Source organism: Citrus sinensis, chromosome 5, assembly GCF_022201045.2.
Source record: "Citrus sinensis cultivar Valencia sweet orange chromosome 5, DVS_A1.0, whole genome shotgun sequence".
Lineage (NCBI taxonomy): Eukaryota > Viridiplantae > Streptophyta > Magnoliopsida > Sapindales > Rutaceae > Citrus > Citrus sinensis.
The window spans coordinates 9,640,611-9,656,361 of NC_068560.1; the positions used below are offsets into that span (position 1 = coordinate 9,640,611).

The window sequence follows — 15,751 nt, forward strand, 5'->3', positions numbered from 1 at the left end:
TTTAGGGTGAAAAAAATAAAAAAGATTGAAACACTAAATTAAACCATTCGATTTTACTTTTTTCTACTAAATTTGTTGACTGTGATTCATCTTTTAGTAATCGATTAGTTTCTTTCATTAATAAATGGAATAAAAATATCAGCTAAAATAGGTAGGATCAAAATTCAACATAAAAAAAGGAAAAGTAATCTAAACATATTAATATAAACGGATTTAGCAACCACATTTCATCTTTTAGGAACCGTTTAGTTTGCTTTGCTTTATTAATTAATAGAATACTAATATCAACTGAAGTAAGTTCAAATTCGATATAAAAGATGAAAATTAATCTAAATATACAGTATAATTGGATTAAAGCTTAAAATCTATTTGACCCATCATTAACTTTTAACTTAGTTCGATTTTTAATATGTTCAAGAATAGTTGGAAGCAAGTGAGTGGTTGGTTAGACTTGTGAGACCACTCGAATGGAAGCTAAATCAAAACCAACTTTTGCACTTTTAATAGGAAAAAGTGAACCTAAATTTCAAACCTAAAAGAAAATGACATTAATAGTGAACTTTGTCCATTACTGTGAGAAGAGGGTATATTTGTAACTTCAGAAACGAACCGGAGATCTGATTGATGAAAAAAAATTAAAAGAAATCAGCTCAAATTTATTTGATTTTCAGTGGAAAAAAGAAGCATACCCGATGCTCTTTCGATGGGTAAAAATGAGCAAAATCTGCAGCAACAGCAGACCAGTCACACTCCAGATCAACGTTCTTCTAGATTCTTCTGTGCGAGATGTTCGGTGGTACTGTCACTGATTTCTAAGGAGCTCAGTCTCAAGTGCGTCGTCCTTTTGTTCTTTAGTTTAGCCGTTTTTCTTTCTGGGTTCTTCTGGTTGCTTCCTCGCTCCAAATTTCAATCCGGGTTTGATGCAAAAGCTGAAATTAAGCTCAGTGGTAAGCAGGCAATCGCATCCAATTTGGTTCTACTATAGGGTTTTGAGCAATTGGGGTTGTTGTAGTTTTGCTAATGATTTCACTGTTTAATTAGGGTTTCAATGTTGGTTTGATTAAATGGTTTTGTTGTTAATTGCACTCCTTTGTTGTGTAATTAGGGCGTTCTGGTGTTTTGAACAAATGGGTATGCGTTATTTTGTGTTTTTGTTGTGAGATTAGGCTTCTGTGGTGTTTAGAGCAAATGGGTATTTAGCGTTTTGTGATTTTGTTGTTTGATCAGGTTTCCACAGAGCTAAAAAGCAATGGGTGGTGGTAAATTTTCCTCTTTCTTGTTGTGTAAATATGTTGTTTTGATGCTTAGAGCTAATGGGTATTTTATGATGCCTCAGCGGTTGGCTGTGCGAGAGTTAGGATTACAATCATATTTTGTATTGTTTAAGTTAATGGGTATGTGTTCCATTACATCGTAATTTGATTGTTGAGATTATGCTCGTGTATTATTACGTTTTTGTTGTTTAGTAACTTAAATTTTTGATAATTTGAGTGGATCACCGTGTGATCTCATTGCTTGTGTTCTTTTACAATAAGATTATGAAGAAATGGAATTTTGGGTTTCTACATCTTTGCAAGTTGATCGTGATGTTTTGAAGAGATGCCCGCGCATTTCCCTCTAGGATTTTGGAGCTTGATTTCTTAGTGATTGACATATCCAGGGTCATGCAATAATGTTAGATTCAATGCATTTGGTTCAATGCTAAGGCTGATATAAATTTCATTGCGATAATTATGCTCCTTTTAAGTAATTTCATTATTTTCATCAATGCTGAAGTGATATATTTGCTAATTCCTCAAACTAGAAATTTTCTTAAATTGCTTATTAATGTGTGTATGTACTCAAGTGGATTTTGAGAGTGATGATGAACGTTTGATGATCTGCCTATTGAGAGAGGAGTGAGTGGTAAACCTTGAATGTATGATGATTGCAGAATTAGTAAAAAATCCTGGTAAAGCCATGTTGCTGTGCATGAAATCATAGGATGTTAATATCAAAGGGACTGGGTCAAGTATTTCAGAGCAGTGGCTAGAATTGGACATATGATATTTACATTTCATAACATGAGTAACATTCCTCGATCTGCTTTCCTTTTGTTGCTGATATATATGTATTTTATCTGTTTATTACAGCCTCAGTTCAGGCATCCTTCAGACTTCAGAAGCCAGTTTCAGAGCTTGTTCCTCGTATTGGAAGGCTAGAGTACGACATCTATGGGGAGATAGGTGTCCCTGATACAAAGGTCTCCTTTAGCTTCCTTGTTCTGTAGAATTAATTTTTAAACAATATAAAATATTGATCTGAAAGTTGTTTGCTCTCTGCAGGTGGCTGTCCTATCCGTGCACCAGTCAGGTGCTTCTAACTGGACTGACATAGTGTTTGGTGTCCTTTCTGATCCAATAAATGCTCGTATAAATCCAGTGTCTCTAAGTGTGCTGAAGTCATCTTTAATTGAGCTTTTCCTTCAGCAGTCCAATCTGACCTTGACAACAACAGTTTTTGGGCAGCCTTCTATGTTTGAGATATTGAGGTTTCCTGGGGGAATCACTGTAATTCCTCTTCCAATTGCTTACATTTTGCAGTTGCCCCAGATTCTATTTAACTTTACTCTTAATAATTCTATATCTGAAATAGAGGAGAACTTCATTGAGTTGAGTGATCAGTTGAAGTTTGGATTGCGTCTACGGCCATATGAGGTAACTAACTGATTCTTTTAACTTTCAACGCGAATTTCTTTGATGTACATAGTTGGTTGGGTTTGGGAGGGATTTTGGGGCATTTGATAGCCATTTGGTTTCGAAGTAGACTTAATGTTAATGGTAGACCTTACGGGAGTTAGTAGCTTGACCTTCTATTTAATTAAAAAATAGGGGAAACGGAAAAATATTATTTTTGCTGCAGTTGTCAGCTCTTGGACCAGGTTCTTTAAAAACTGCAGTTGTCAGCTGTTCAGTGAAAAACTAGCTGGTAGGGGCAGATTTTTTTGGGTTCCTCAAAAGGTTTTCTTTGCAATTACCTGATTAGTTCCTATGCCTGGTTTTTTGAGCTATGCAATTTGTTTTTTTTAGCCTTTCGTGGAAAATGAGTTTTGCAATTGTACTGGCTCCTTTCTTTCCATTTCAAAACATAGGGTGTATGGTACTGATTGATAGCTTTATGTATAAGTTGAATAATAACTTCTCTTACTACCCTCTGCTGTGATGTAGAATGTATATGTGCAAGTAACAAACAAGGATGGCTCCACAATATCTCCTCCAGTCACTGTGGAAGCTTCGGTAATGTCAGAAATGGGGAGCCTTTTGCCACAGAGATTGAAACAGTTGGCTCAGGCAATCTCGGATTCGCCAGCAAAGAATCTTGGCCTTGACAACTCAGTCTTTGGTAAAGTTAAGGGTGTTGTTTTATCTTCTTATCTAAAGGGTACACTTCATGCAACCCCTCCAACTCCATCGCCAGCTCCATCCCCAGAACCATCAAATGCCCCATACCCAGCCCTTTCTCCTTCTAACTCTCCAGCACCCTCTCCTAACATTCATCACCTCCCACCTTGTGCTAATTGTGAAGTTTCATCTCCATCTGATCATAATCAGCCACAGCCACCAAGCTCTCAAAGTGATCCCACTCCAGCACCTTCTTCTGCAACTGCTTACCCTCCTAGTCCTTGTCGACGGCCATACCATGTCCATCATCGTACTGTTCCTCCAAGCTCTTCACCAGCTTCTGATCCTAACCCAACTAATTCACCTCCAATTGGTCCACCAAAATTGGCTCCTAACCTATCACCCTTGCCAGAAGTATCCTATAGTTCTGGTCGAGGCCATGACGCAGGAAGTGCAATGGCCCCGGCGCCTTCATCACTTCCACCATCTCCTTCATGTAAGTATTCCTGAGTTTTTGTGTGTGCTGTATGAATGTCCTCTACCTACATGCATAATTTGGTTTTATGCATGCATGAAGGTATCTTTCTGGTTAGGCAGGTTGTTCACCTGGATGCTTCCTTTGTTTGCAGCTTCAGCAGTTGCTCTTTTCTACAACAAGGTCTGGTTAATGGGATTTTGTGGAGTCTTGATCTTTTTCATCCTTTGTTGGTCATATTGATGGTTACCTGTAGAGTTTTGAGGCATTCCAGGCGCCATGGCGGAATGATGTAAATGCCTGAGTTTTGTTCTGACAGGATTGGTAGAAGCCCGGGATAAGTTTGCCAGTCCCCTCCCCCCCACCCGAACCTTTTTTCTTTTCTCCTTCACGGAAGCAACTTATTTTTAAATGAAATGGAACGAGGTCGAAGCCAAGAAGGTGGCAGCCCGCTCATCTCACCTCAGTGTTTGTGATATGTGAAGATAACAATTAGGATGTTCTTTCCAAAGGGAAACAACTCCTAATGTGAAGTGTTGCAAGTTGAGAAGTACAAATATATCCCCGATGTCAAAAAGAACCTTCAACTCCACTGACCTTTTAAGTGTAATATATGCAGGTTCTTTTGGAGCGTCTGCAATGTAGTAGTACAAAGCAAAAGATGTCATGCAGAAATGGAATATAAACTAGTATCATAAATTACTCAAGTAAAAGATGAATACTTGTATAGATGAATTCAGCTTTATCATCTCTTTTTAATTTTTTTTTTTAACTGGTATTTGAGTTGCTTGATGAATAAGATAACACAGTCATTAAGATGCGGGTACAAGTGCATTTCTCAGGTAGGGAAGAAAATAATAACAATAACGATCATGCCGACAATCATGAACAACTTGGAGATCATATCATAACTTTATAAGAAAGTTAGCTGAACAATCCATTTTCTCAAAGTTGGACTGCTCCTACTTAGGCTTCAGAGTTAAGGGCTGATTGGTTTTTTTACTCAATAATTTAATTGACGTAATTTTAGTTAGTTAAGTGATTAAATTTGTTTTTTTTTTTTATCAATTTAATGAAATTTTCTGTTAAGTGGTTAAGTTAGTAAATTATTTTTTTTAGTATTTTACTTAACCTAAAAGTCTTAATGATACATTAAAAATTATTTTGCCATATGTTAGACAGCTCTAACAAAAATGTTGACAGTTCGAATAAACACCACCTTAATCACAAAAGCACCAACCAGTTCTCTCAATAATCATAAGGTAAGAAGTTAGACATTATGCCATTTGCTTATTCATTATCAGAATGTATAATACAAAAGGTTTACATCTAAACTAGCAGATGCATTTTCAATGCAAAAATGATCAGGAGAAAAGCCTTTCTCATTCCCTGTGAGTTAGCATGGGTCTTAGAAAGAGTGCTCGGACATAAAGTCAACTTTTCAATTGAGCTGCCTAGGCTTTTCTTTTCCAGTCGATGAGGTGGAAAATCGGTGCTCTGTCAGAGAAAATTCTGAAACCATCATCGGAGGTGAATTCATACTTCAAGGCAGGTCCAAGAAGCCATGAAATTGCAGCTCCACCAAGCAAGCCTCCTACCTGACATTAAGCAATGTGCATACCACACATGGATATGTGCATAAACAAATCAATTGATATCAGCGACATATAATAGCGAGAAAATCTGTATGATAAGCACATGAGAAAAAACTAGGCCAGCATATAATGGGGCTTTTTGTGCATCAAAGTCGATGGCTCTCCCATGGATACCTGTGAGGGTTTTGATTTGGGAGAGTAAGTATAATTCTAGGGAAGTTTAGGTAATTCCTAACAGTTGGAGAGGCACTCTTCTCCCTGGCATATCCTAGAGAAACAGGTGAAGTAGAAATGTCATTACATGTATAAGCCATTTATATGTAAAACATAAGTAATTAGGTGTCATTCATTCTGTGGTTATAACCTATTCAAGTCATTGATACATCATCCAAATGTTGGTTATATAACTCATCAGAGATGATAGACACACAACAGCTGTTTGTTGGCAACATTTTGCAGTCCTATTTGATAAGGAGATTATTCAGAACACTATAAATAACCCATGATTCATATCTCCAATATATTCTATGACATTGTAAGCAAGACAAGACTGTCGCGAAACCTCCCTATGATTGCCTCAATCCCACTGAAATCATAATTTCTAACACCGAGATATATGCAGAAAAGAAACTTTATAAAACAATAGCAAATGCGCAATTGCCAATGGATGAAGCAGTCAAAATCGGAATCCGCCAGAATATTAAAGGCCTAGATCTACAAAGATTCAGTAACCAGTTCTAACTTTATGCAGAATAGCAAACACTTGTGCCACGTTGGCACAATACGGTCAGAGCTGCAGTATCACAACAACTGAACCAAGGCAGAAAGTTTTGGCCTTTGAGGAAAGGAAAAGCCAATCCAAATGCTTGTTATCCTTATTTTTAACATAGATACTGAAACTGATTTTAAAATATATGCATTTTTTTTTTAAAAAAAAAATCCATATTTTTTCGGTTTTTCAGGGAAAAAATATCACATACTCAGAGACAAAACAAGAGAGGGTGAGACTTGTATACTTACATGTCCCCAGTTATCAATGCCTTTAATCAGAAGTCCAATAGCCTGCATCACATATGCATATTACCATGTAGCTTAGACATGCACGCACGCACACACACACACACAAAAAAAAAAATTCTAACATATCAGTTCATTTGTTTGGAAGGATCAATAAAATAACATGTTTCCCCAGTCAATGTATGCCTGCTTTCTATTTTGACAATGTTTGAAAAGCTGCAGAACATACCATATTAAAGATAATCACTTTTGCTAAATGCTGTAGCTCTTCTTTGCCACCTCCAAGGATGTTTCTATGTCTCATGATAAATACAGCAAAAGATCCAACCTACGTAAAAAATATAAACTAAGTACATCAGAAAGGAAACAATTACCTTGAAAAAAATTCAAGGTAAAAAATTCAACCAACATAAATTCAATCAGAAAGGAAACAACCTACATAAAAAATTCAATCAGTGAACTCCACAATAAATTTGAGGCATTAGAGTGTTGATTCACTGGTCAAAAGAGCATTAAGATTGAAATTGTATGGCACTGAAACTTAAAAGAGCCACAATTTAAAACGGTGACAAGTTTATTTATATATTATCGCCAAGGGTGAGAGTGAAGGGGGAGGGAAATCAAACGTCAAAACTGCATGTGAAATTGTAATAAATAACAATACAGGGGCACATGATCTAGCATTATTGAGAAAGGGTGAGCAAGATTGCATTAAGGGCTGTAAATGTTTCCACTTTCCAGGTTCTTAAAGAAGAAATCTCAGAAATAATTATAAGCTTGAAAACGTACAGCACTGAACCTGATCGAGTTATTGATTATTTGCCTTAGGGTTGTAACTCGGGAACATACTGCAACAGAAAGGAGATTCAATTTTTGCTGAAAAGGAGTTCAAAATGACATACCAATCCAAAGATTGCTCCTGATGCACCAACAGCAGGGGAATTACAGAATCGATAACTCATAGCTGAACCTAATTTCTTCAAAGAACTAAGTCAGAATAATAATGGGTAAACAATTTCATCACTTGTGCAAGTGAGGTTATGAGTTGTTACTTGCAATTGCCGAGGAGAAGTACACTCCAAGATATCTCCTTGGACCACAGATTTTCTCCATAGTAGGACCGATAGAGTTCAAAGAATAACAATTGACCTATACAACGTAATTTTTTTCTTATCAGACCAACATGAAAAGGATCAACAATGATGAGAAATAATTCAAGCCAAAAGCTTCAGACCAGACCATTAGGTGTGCAATATTTGCATGCAAGAAGGCGCTCGTGGCAAGCCTCCAGAACTGCCCTTTGTCAATTAGACTATTAATCTGCATACTTAAAAAGTTAAAATAAGGAATCAAGCAAAAAGGGATAATTCAAAAGGGGAATATTCAAAAGTCTACCAGAATTAATGTTTAAACTTTCTTCTGTAGACTAAGCATCTCACCTTGGCTCCCCACAAAAGAAGCTTGTCTTGTGTCGCAAATTGTGCAATATAAACTCTAGAGAAGAAAAAGAAATAGAAAGCTATTACTCTGCTTAGCACTCTCTCAGAAATTCGGAAATGAAGACTGCGGCCTAAGCTAAATAACTGAAATCAGGTAATGTAGAAAAATTGTAAAGAATTGGGGAATTTGTTTATGTATCGTACTTATTATATAGATAAATGATAACTACAATTTATTTCATACAAATATGAATAAGTGATACTCACAAGACATTGACTGCAAGGAGGATATTCGTCCATTGCCTTCCAATAAATAAATTTGTCCTGGCGGTATCCAAATGTGATGTACCCTCATGTCCAGAGTTTTTCCTAGTACCTCCACCATTGAAAAAAGATAATGAGGATGCAAATGCATCATTTGTGAACCGGAAAAAATTGACTCCATTAAACCGGAAGGCGTTTTCACACCATTGATCCTTCAATCTGGGTATATGACAGAGACGAGAGAGTTTCTGCTCAACAAGAGACATCAGATGGCAGAGAGAAATTTTGACACTCGAAAGAAACTATCTACAGATGATTCAGCAATCACGTAACAGATGTTGCAGTAGAAACAACATAACCATTCCACATCAATCATGAAATGACTAAGGAATTTCAGCATTATACAGACAAATTTGACCTTACAGAGCCATGGGTTGCCAAACATAAATATTCTATGAATTCCGCAGACATACAACTAAAGATAAAAAAGTCTAACAAAATGAACCCACGTTTTCAATCAGGTTATACACACAAAACTAAATGGAGCTACAAAGTCTATGCATTTGATACTTTTTATTACATTTCTACCCAAGATTAAAGGATTCAGATTCTCATTTCTTAAAAAATTAAAAATTGGTGGAGCAACAAAATGGCATTACAATTCCATTAATTACAAACTCTGCACAGTCCTGATAATATCACATATGAAAAACGACATGGTATATCTGTAACTGCTGTGCTTCTGATTAAACTCGAAGCACAGCAGCTAAACTGTTTGGCAAACATCGCACTTCTACTTGGCAGAATGCTGACAAAAACAAGAATAAACCGGTTCCGGTTTACTTAAGTGCAAACACAATAAATTGGCACAAGCTTATAGTTGTTTTTGTCAGCACTCTGTGAGCTCCGTATCTCTTTAGCATTTTTCACTAATGAATTATTAACCACCCAACTACTTATACAACCAGTGATTTCACATTCAATCCACGGCTCATAAGTCAGTGGCTTTATTGAAATTTCCCAATCAAGTCAAATTTATAATTTTTTCCCCTTTTTATCAATTGAATTGGACAGAGTAACAAAATTACTTAAAAATTCAGAGAGTGTTAACATACATACATAACAAATTTGCATTGGCAGTGACAAAACAGAAAAATTGGTTAAAAGAAAGGGGTAATTGAGTAATTGTACCTTGACGGAGGAATGGAGAAGGCGGCGGGCGTGGAGGCGCTGGTGGTGGAGAAGGCGACGAGAGAGGCTGACAGAGAGAGAATGTTTGGCTGTTGTTGTTATCAGATTCAACGGCGGCCTGGTCAGCCAATCGAACGGCTCGCGGTGATGAGGCAAAGCTCTGCCTGATGCTGATGATTCCATTTTGTTTCTCTCTTTCAAGTCTCAACAAGCCTTCGTTTCAAAGTAACAAAACTAACAAGAAGGCAACGGTTTTTATTTATTTATTTTTTATAAGAACGCCTTTCCACATTCGGCCTTTTTAACCTTTTTAATAATAATAATAATACTATTTTTTTTTGAGATTTTCGACATTTGTGTACGAACACATCCAAATTTCATTAAATTAAATAAAACTCTTATTTTTAAAAAAAGATTTTTTTTTTAATTTTTTCGGTGAAATAGAGCTTCGTCACCGTAGATAAAGGATATAATTATCCTAAAAAATAGTCTATGTGATTAATTTTAAAAATAAAAAGTTTACGTGACCATTTTCGCTAAACTGCTCTCTATGATCGTTTCACGAAAGATTTAAATTCAGTATTAAGCTGACCTTTTTACTAAATTTTCAAAAGTATAAAATTGGTAGTTATTAAAAAAATATATAAAATTAATTAAATTTTAACCATACATTGTTATACATGCATGAGCTAATTTAGTACTCAACTTTTCATAATCTTCTACCACACGTGCATGTATAATCCTTCGGCAAGTTGTCTAATTCTCAAATCTAAATATTGAATAACTTAGAAATAAAAATTTAAATAAGAAAAACATGTCCGCTAATAACTCATTAGTTGAGTTGATTGATATTTTTCCTTTATTGTTAAGAGAATTCAAGTATCTCATAGTTGTGTGGGTAAAATTGAGACAAATTAAATAAAAAAATAAAAAAAGAGGAACAAATCATATAACCGTATGTATTGAGGCGGGAATGAAAGAAACAACATTAGCAAGTATCAAATCAAACAAATAAGTAAACAAATTAACAAAACAAAGCCTCTGGTTCGAATTGGGATTCTGGAATCTGCAACATGAAACAATGTCATACTCGTACGTATATAATGAATATAACAAAATAAATATGAAAAAAAAACCAGATTTATGAAAAAAAGAAAGAAAAGAAAATCATTAATTGCAGTTATGCCATCTCTTCTATATTCAACCCTACGACTGAAAGGTGCAAAAAGTATAATTAATTTGATTAATAACATAAATATTTAACTATGATAATTTTATTAAAAATGAAATAGAAATTAATTTGTAAGGTATTCATAATATGCTTAGGGGTGCTATTGCGATCTTTGAATCAATGTATGAACTATATACATACCTGCCTAGCTGATAAGAAACAACATAAAGCTAGCAATGCTCGCACCACTTCCAATTAACTTGACCATGATCATTGACATAGTAATTAAATAGCTAAAGAATGAGCCAAGAGTGCCACCAAGGTCTAGAAGCTGAAAAAAAAAATAATAACATACAAAGTCAGCTTGTAATGCTACAACAAAATAATCAAAATATTTGTCATTACAAATAGAAGGGCTATCATCTATTTGATATAATGAATATAGTAACTATTACTACCATAGTTTAATTTTATTATTAGTGTCACATGATACGATATTCATAAATAACGCTTAATATAATATAATAAGTTTTATTTATAATTATGAAAAAAAGGAATTTGGATTAAATTAAGGTAATGAAATATAATTTTATAACCAAATTGCGATCACGTACTATATTTAAAAAAAATAGGGAGATTGTTAATTTTCTTCTTTCTGAAATTAATATATATCACTTATCTTCCTACTATTTTCATAATAGTTAACAACTATCTGGTAGCATAATTTTACATTATTACTTTTATTTTCAAATACGTTTTATTCATATTTATCATAAATTAAATAAATCATATAAATAAAAAGTTAAAATACAAAATTTAAGTATAAAAAATAAAAAATATATATTTTCATGTGAATAAAAAAATTAATAACAAGAAGCTACCGCTATGGGAAGCATTATTATTACCATTATTAATCCTGCTATCCATAGAATCAAAATGCCTCCGTGCCCACTCTGATATTGCACGAAATGGCCTTAATCCCATCAAATGATTCCACCACAACTCAATATTATTCGCCAGTTCTTCTTCAAACCTGTAAGTATTATTATTAATATAATAGCGATTATCAACATAATTATTATTCTCACCGTCTCCATCATCTCGTAGCTCATGACGATGATGATCATTCATAATGTTTCCACCACCAGAACCAATAATAGAATCTTTCAACTCGTAACGACAAACGGGGCACGTAGTGCTGTAATGTCTCAGCCATGGGACAATGCAATCAGAATGATACAGATGCTTGCATGGCAACTCCATGATCATCACTTCATCACTATCATCATCAACATCATCCCGAACCCTAAACTCTTCTTTGCAGATTGGACAGCATTGCACCTCGTTGTTCCTCATCAACTGGGTACTCTCCGATATTCTCACTCTTTTCAATGCTTCAACGGCTGAAACCGGCGCCGGTGTGGGCCCCGCATCCGGCTGAAGATCGTGCATTGGATATTCAATCATGGGTTGTGGTGGCGGCGGTGGCGGCGGATCAAAATGGAGGGAAATCCAAGAATGAAGGTTGTGTCCGTCGTTATTTGGTGTGTCGAGAGCTTGAGCCAATGAGTCGAGAAAGCGACCAGAGGGCGTCGGGAAAGACTCGACAGCTGCGGGAGAGGAGGAAACAAGCCTAGGCCTTGAGACGTCAAGCTCGAGATAAAGTTGTGCGGAGCAATGAGGGCAGAAGAGTTCAGACGGGTCTGTGGATCGGAACCTCGTGGTACGTTGGCAGCTTTGGCACCAGAAGTAATGAAAAGTTCTCGTTCTTCGAGTTCCATTGACGATAACTCGCGGACGATTTTGAGCCAAAGACATGGATGGTTGGTTGGTTGGTTGATTCTTTAGCTTCAAGTTATTGAAATGGGATTTGTGTTTTTGTTTGACATGATGAGGAAATGGATATGGGTATTATATATATGTGTGTGCTCGTTGTTGTGTGCGGTTTGTGGATGGAGAGGGAGAAAAGGATAGCTTTTAGAGCTACAGGAAGTGATTCCTTGTTTTGTTTGCAAGTTTTGTGCAGCTAGCTGCAGGCTTTGTTTTCTTTGCTTTGTTAAAGCAAAGGATGAATGCAAAATGCTGCACACGTTTACTTATTACTATTTCTATTACTATTTTGATTGTTTAGCCTAACCACAATCAAATTTCGAATTAAACTCAGACCTCTTGTTTTCAACACGAGATTTTATCACCTCAATTAAGTGGTACGCACTCATACATTTAAGTTACATGTTGGGGAAAATCATAACTAGATTCTTAAGGTCAATTCAGAATTGTTTTCGGGAGATTTAAAAGTAATTTTGAAAAATTAAAAGTTAATTTTAGTGTTTGGTAAATATTTTTAGAAATTACTTTTGGCAACATCACCTTATCCTACCGTAGATTTTGAAAAAAAAAAGAATAAGTATTCTTTTAAAATCTGATTTTGAGAATCACTTGTATATTTAATACAATTACATATATATCCTCATATATTATAAAAATTTAAAATTATCCTTAATAATTAGTAAATAAAATTGTTAACTTTAAAAAGATTATTATGATTGCCAATTATATTAAGATATGAACAAATAAAAAATAAAATTAATAAAATAAATTTTAAAATTAACCATTATATGTGCACAGTAAAAATAATTTTTGTATATTTTTATAAATATTTAAATAAATTTTATTTAACATTATATCCAGTTCAGTTATTTATATTCTTACAATAGTTCAATTGTGAGATTTACCAAACACATACAACTGCTTTTAAAACTTACAACACTTTTAAAAATAAATTTTATCAAATATTTTACTGATTTTCTTCATAGTTGATTAATTTTATAGTACAACTAACAATAATTATTTTAAAAGTTATAATATTACTAAATTGGCCCTTAGTGTTTGTAATAAATATGATGAAACATAGTGGCAGGTTTAGAAAAATGATTTACTGAAGGCTAAATTATGTAACAACAAGATGTAAAAACTAAAATTTCATGGTTTAATGAGTTTATAAATGTTATTTTAATAGATTTAATGGGGGATAAATTAAAAAAATAGTAAAACCACCAATATAGGTAAGTGTGGGGTTTTATTTATTTATAATTAAAGTGTAAGTTTTTATAATTCTCAAAGTTAAAGTTCAAATATTATGGGCTTATAAGTTTATGAGTTTTTTTTAATATAAATTTAATAGGGACTACTTTAATAGGTTTAACAAGGGGTAATGAGTAACTTAAGTAATCTTTTCTTTAATTTCTTTTCAAAATTATTTTCTCTTGCGAGAGTTGAGCCACATTAGTGATGAGGTGGATCCACCTTTGATGAAGCGGATCTGCCTTTGATGAAGCATAAGTATTCTCGAATTGTTCTTTTCTCAATTTTTTTTTTTTTTTTTTGTAACTATCGTTCTTTTCTTTTTTTATTTTAAACGCTCGACTTTTAATAATAACGACAATAACAACAACTAGGACAACAATAGCAGCAGCAACAACAAGAAGAAGTTACTATGAAAATCAAAATAATTCCTCGTGAAGTTTCAATTTCTTATTAAAATAATTAACTATTTTGAGAGAAAAAGCTTAAGAAATATAAATAGAGTTTAATTTATTTAACTTTACCAAATGAATTTTGGTTTAAAATAGAGTTTGGCAAGTCAAATAGTCATGTGACCTACAATTATTTATTAAATTTTTATTTACAAGTTACAACAAATATATATAATTCTTGTAAGAGTATAAACGTCAAAATTATAGTTTTCGGATATTTTTTTTCGTTTACGAAAATCAAATGTTAAAAACGTAAAAACAAACGTATTATTCAAACATATGCGTTTAGAACTATTTCAATTTCAACTAAATTTATTTATTTAGATTGCAGAAAAAATATTTAGTTTATAAATATATTGGTTAATAAGAAAACCTGGCTTAAAATTCAAGCAAATGCCACTCTATTCTCAAATCAAATAAATCCATTACAACTGACATAAAGTTTATTCTCTTTTACTAGAAAAGAAATTAAATTTCTGCATAAACTTATTTTAACTTCTACTTTCAGTTTTAACAAAAAAAATAATAATAGCAAATAAATAAATATTCATTTTTGCTCACTGATTCGTGGTCATGTATTTCGGATTGAAATATTGTTAGGTATAAAATTTGTTAAAGTTTTAACACCCATGTAAAATTCATTTCTTGTTAGCATACCTGAAATACTATAAGAACATTTTTAGTTGTTGGTATATAGATTCGTAATCCTCATTTTTATTTCTACTACTCTTTTGCTCTTCCTTCTTCTGCTGCTATAACACCTTCCAATTCAGATATTAAATAATAACTTTAAATATTGGAGGAAACTAATTGATATAGAAATTTATGCCTCCGATAATCAGCTACATATAAATTTGATATTTTCTTTTCCTCCTAATTTTAGTTATAAATTTTGTGATCAACCCAAAACATTTAGAATAAATAAGTTTCTTTTGTTTGAGTTCCTAACATCCCTTTAAAACTCTTATTAAACCCATTGTTATACTTAAATCTATTTTTTTGTAATAAAAATTCTAGCATTAGGTAATTGATTTCTTCAATATCTCAAAATTCTTTTAAATTTATAAAAAAATAATTATATTTTTTTGTAATAAAAATTTTAGCATTAGGTATTTTATTTCTTCAATATCTCAAAATTCTTTTGAATTTATAAAAAAATAATTATTTTATGATGAGGATTTAAAGATGGGAGGGTTCATAAATTGCGGGTGTAAAAATTTTAATTTAATTATTATCGTTTAATGTAATTTCCACTAATAATAGAATTATAATGAAAATAAATGGAGTTTAATAAAAATTTTAAATAGATGTAGAAAGCATTATACTTTCATATAAGGAATGGACGTGAAAGCCCAATTTAGAAATTTATAATTAAAGTCCAACATGGAAGACCATTAAAGCCTACACATGAATCATGAGAGAGTATATAATAACACTATCAAACTCTCCGTTTTAAGGGAGGAAATAAGAGCTAACTGAAATCAATGAAATAAGAACTAACTCAACTAATGAGCTATTAACTTATGTATGATTATTTTAGTTTTAACTTTTATTTGAGCAATTTTATGTATGTTTTTTATTCCTATCTTAGAGACCCATCTAACTCTAGGGTCGAGTACATTACACTATGCATATTATCTATATTGTATTAGAATATAAATATTATTTATAAAGGTCCCTCAC

General features: G+C 33.3%; 3 protein-coding genes across 11 annotated transcripts; 1 reads left to right on the top strand and 2 right to left on the bottom strand.

Annotated features, from left to right (window-relative positions):
• Positions 1-586: 586 nt before the first annotated feature.
• On the top strand, positions 587-4,603 carry LOC102627334 (uncharacterized). Of its 3 annotated transcripts, XM_052441496.1 has the most exons (7): positions 1,113-1,131; positions 1,228-1,259; positions 1,337-1,394; positions 2,133-2,242; positions 2,325-2,696; positions 3,207-3,876; positions 4,010-4,603. In XM_052441496.1, exons 1-7 carry the CDS (start codon positions 1,128-1,130, stop codon positions 4,096-4,098), a joined length of 1,335 nt encoding a protein of 444 aa, XP_052297456.1. In that variant the 5' UTR covers positions 1,113-1,127; the 3' UTR covers positions 4,099-4,603. The 3 variants fall into 3 exon arrangements, with proteins under 3 accessions (XP_006471071.2, XP_052297457.1, XP_052297456.1); XM_006471008.4 differs by lacking the exons at positions 1,113-1,131; positions 1,228-1,259; positions 1,337-1,394 and adding an exon at positions 587-947; XM_052441497.1 differs by having other exon boundaries at positions 980-1,394.
• A 472-nt stretch (positions 4,604-5,075) lies between these two features.
• LOC102626271 (RHOMBOID-like protein 10, chloroplastic) lies at positions 5,076-9,640 on the bottom strand. 7 transcript variants are annotated; one of them, XM_006471007.4, is made up of 10 exons: positions 9,362-9,637; positions 8,375-8,418; positions 8,174-8,275; positions 7,907-7,961; positions 7,707-7,787; positions 7,520-7,616; positions 7,370-7,437; positions 6,697-6,795; positions 6,471-6,512; positions 5,076-5,453 (listed from the first exon to the last, which is right to left on the bottom strand). In XM_006471007.4, exons 1-10 carry the CDS (start codon positions 9,542-9,544, stop codon positions 5,310-5,312), a joined length of 915 nt encoding a protein of 304 aa, XP_006471070.2. In that variant the 5' UTR covers positions 9,545-9,637; the 3' UTR covers positions 5,076-5,309. The 7 variants fall into 7 exon arrangements, with proteins under 7 accessions (XP_006471070.2, XP_052297460.1, XP_006471066.2 ...); XM_052441500.1 differs by having other exon boundaries at positions 7,907-8,050; positions 9,362-9,466; XM_006471006.4 differs by adding an exon at positions 5,625-5,718 and having other exon boundaries at positions 5,305-5,453; positions 8,174-8,418; positions 9,362-9,640.
• Positions 9,641-9,769: 129 nt separating this feature from the next.
• Positions 9,770-12,407, bottom strand: LOC102625875 (E3 ubiquitin-protein ligase RING1-like). The gene is made up of 3 exons (XM_052441501.1): positions 11,438-12,407; positions 10,734-10,863; positions 9,770-10,427 (listed from the first exon to the last, which is right to left on the bottom strand). Exons 1-2 carry the CDS (start codon positions 12,348-12,350, stop codon positions 10,826-10,828), a joined length of 951 nt encoding a protein of 316 aa, XP_052297461.1. The 5' UTR covers positions 12,351-12,407; the 3' UTR covers positions 9,770-10,427; positions 10,734-10,825.
• Between the last annotated feature and the right edge of the window lie 3,344 nt (positions 12,408-15,751).

Coding starts and splice junctions, on each gene's coding strand:
- LOC102627334 (XM_006471008.4), top strand. CDS start 704: ATGGGTAAAAATGAGCAAAATCTGCAGCAACAGCAGACCAGTCACACT. Junction 948..2,132: donor AGCTGAAATTAAGCTCAGTG/GTAAGCAGGCAA, acceptor TGTTTATTACAG/CCTCAGTTCAGGCATCCTTC. Junction 2,697..3,206: donor TGCGTCTACGGCCATATGAG/GTAACTAACTGA, acceptor GCTGTGATGTAG/AATGTATATGTGCAAGTAAC.
- LOC102626271 (XM_006471003.4), bottom strand. CDS start 9,544: ATGGAATCATCAGCATCAGGCAGAGCTTTGCCTCATCACCGCGAGCCG. Junction 7,962..8,173: donor CTCCTTGCAGTCAATGTCTT/GTGAGTATCACT, acceptor TTTCTTCTCTAG/AGTTTATATTGCACAATTTG. Junction 6,796..7,369: donor CAGGAGCAATCTTTGGATTG/GTATGTCATTTT, acceptor TTTTTTACGTAG/GTTGGATCTTTTGCTGTATT.
- LOC102625875 (XM_052441501.1), bottom strand. CDS start 12,350: ATGTCTTTGGCTCAAAATCGTCCGCGAGTTATCGTCAATGGAACTCGA. Junction 10,864..11,437: donor GGATAGCAGGATTAATAATG/GTAATAATAATG, acceptor TTTTTTTTTCAG/CTTCTAGACCTTGGTGGCAC.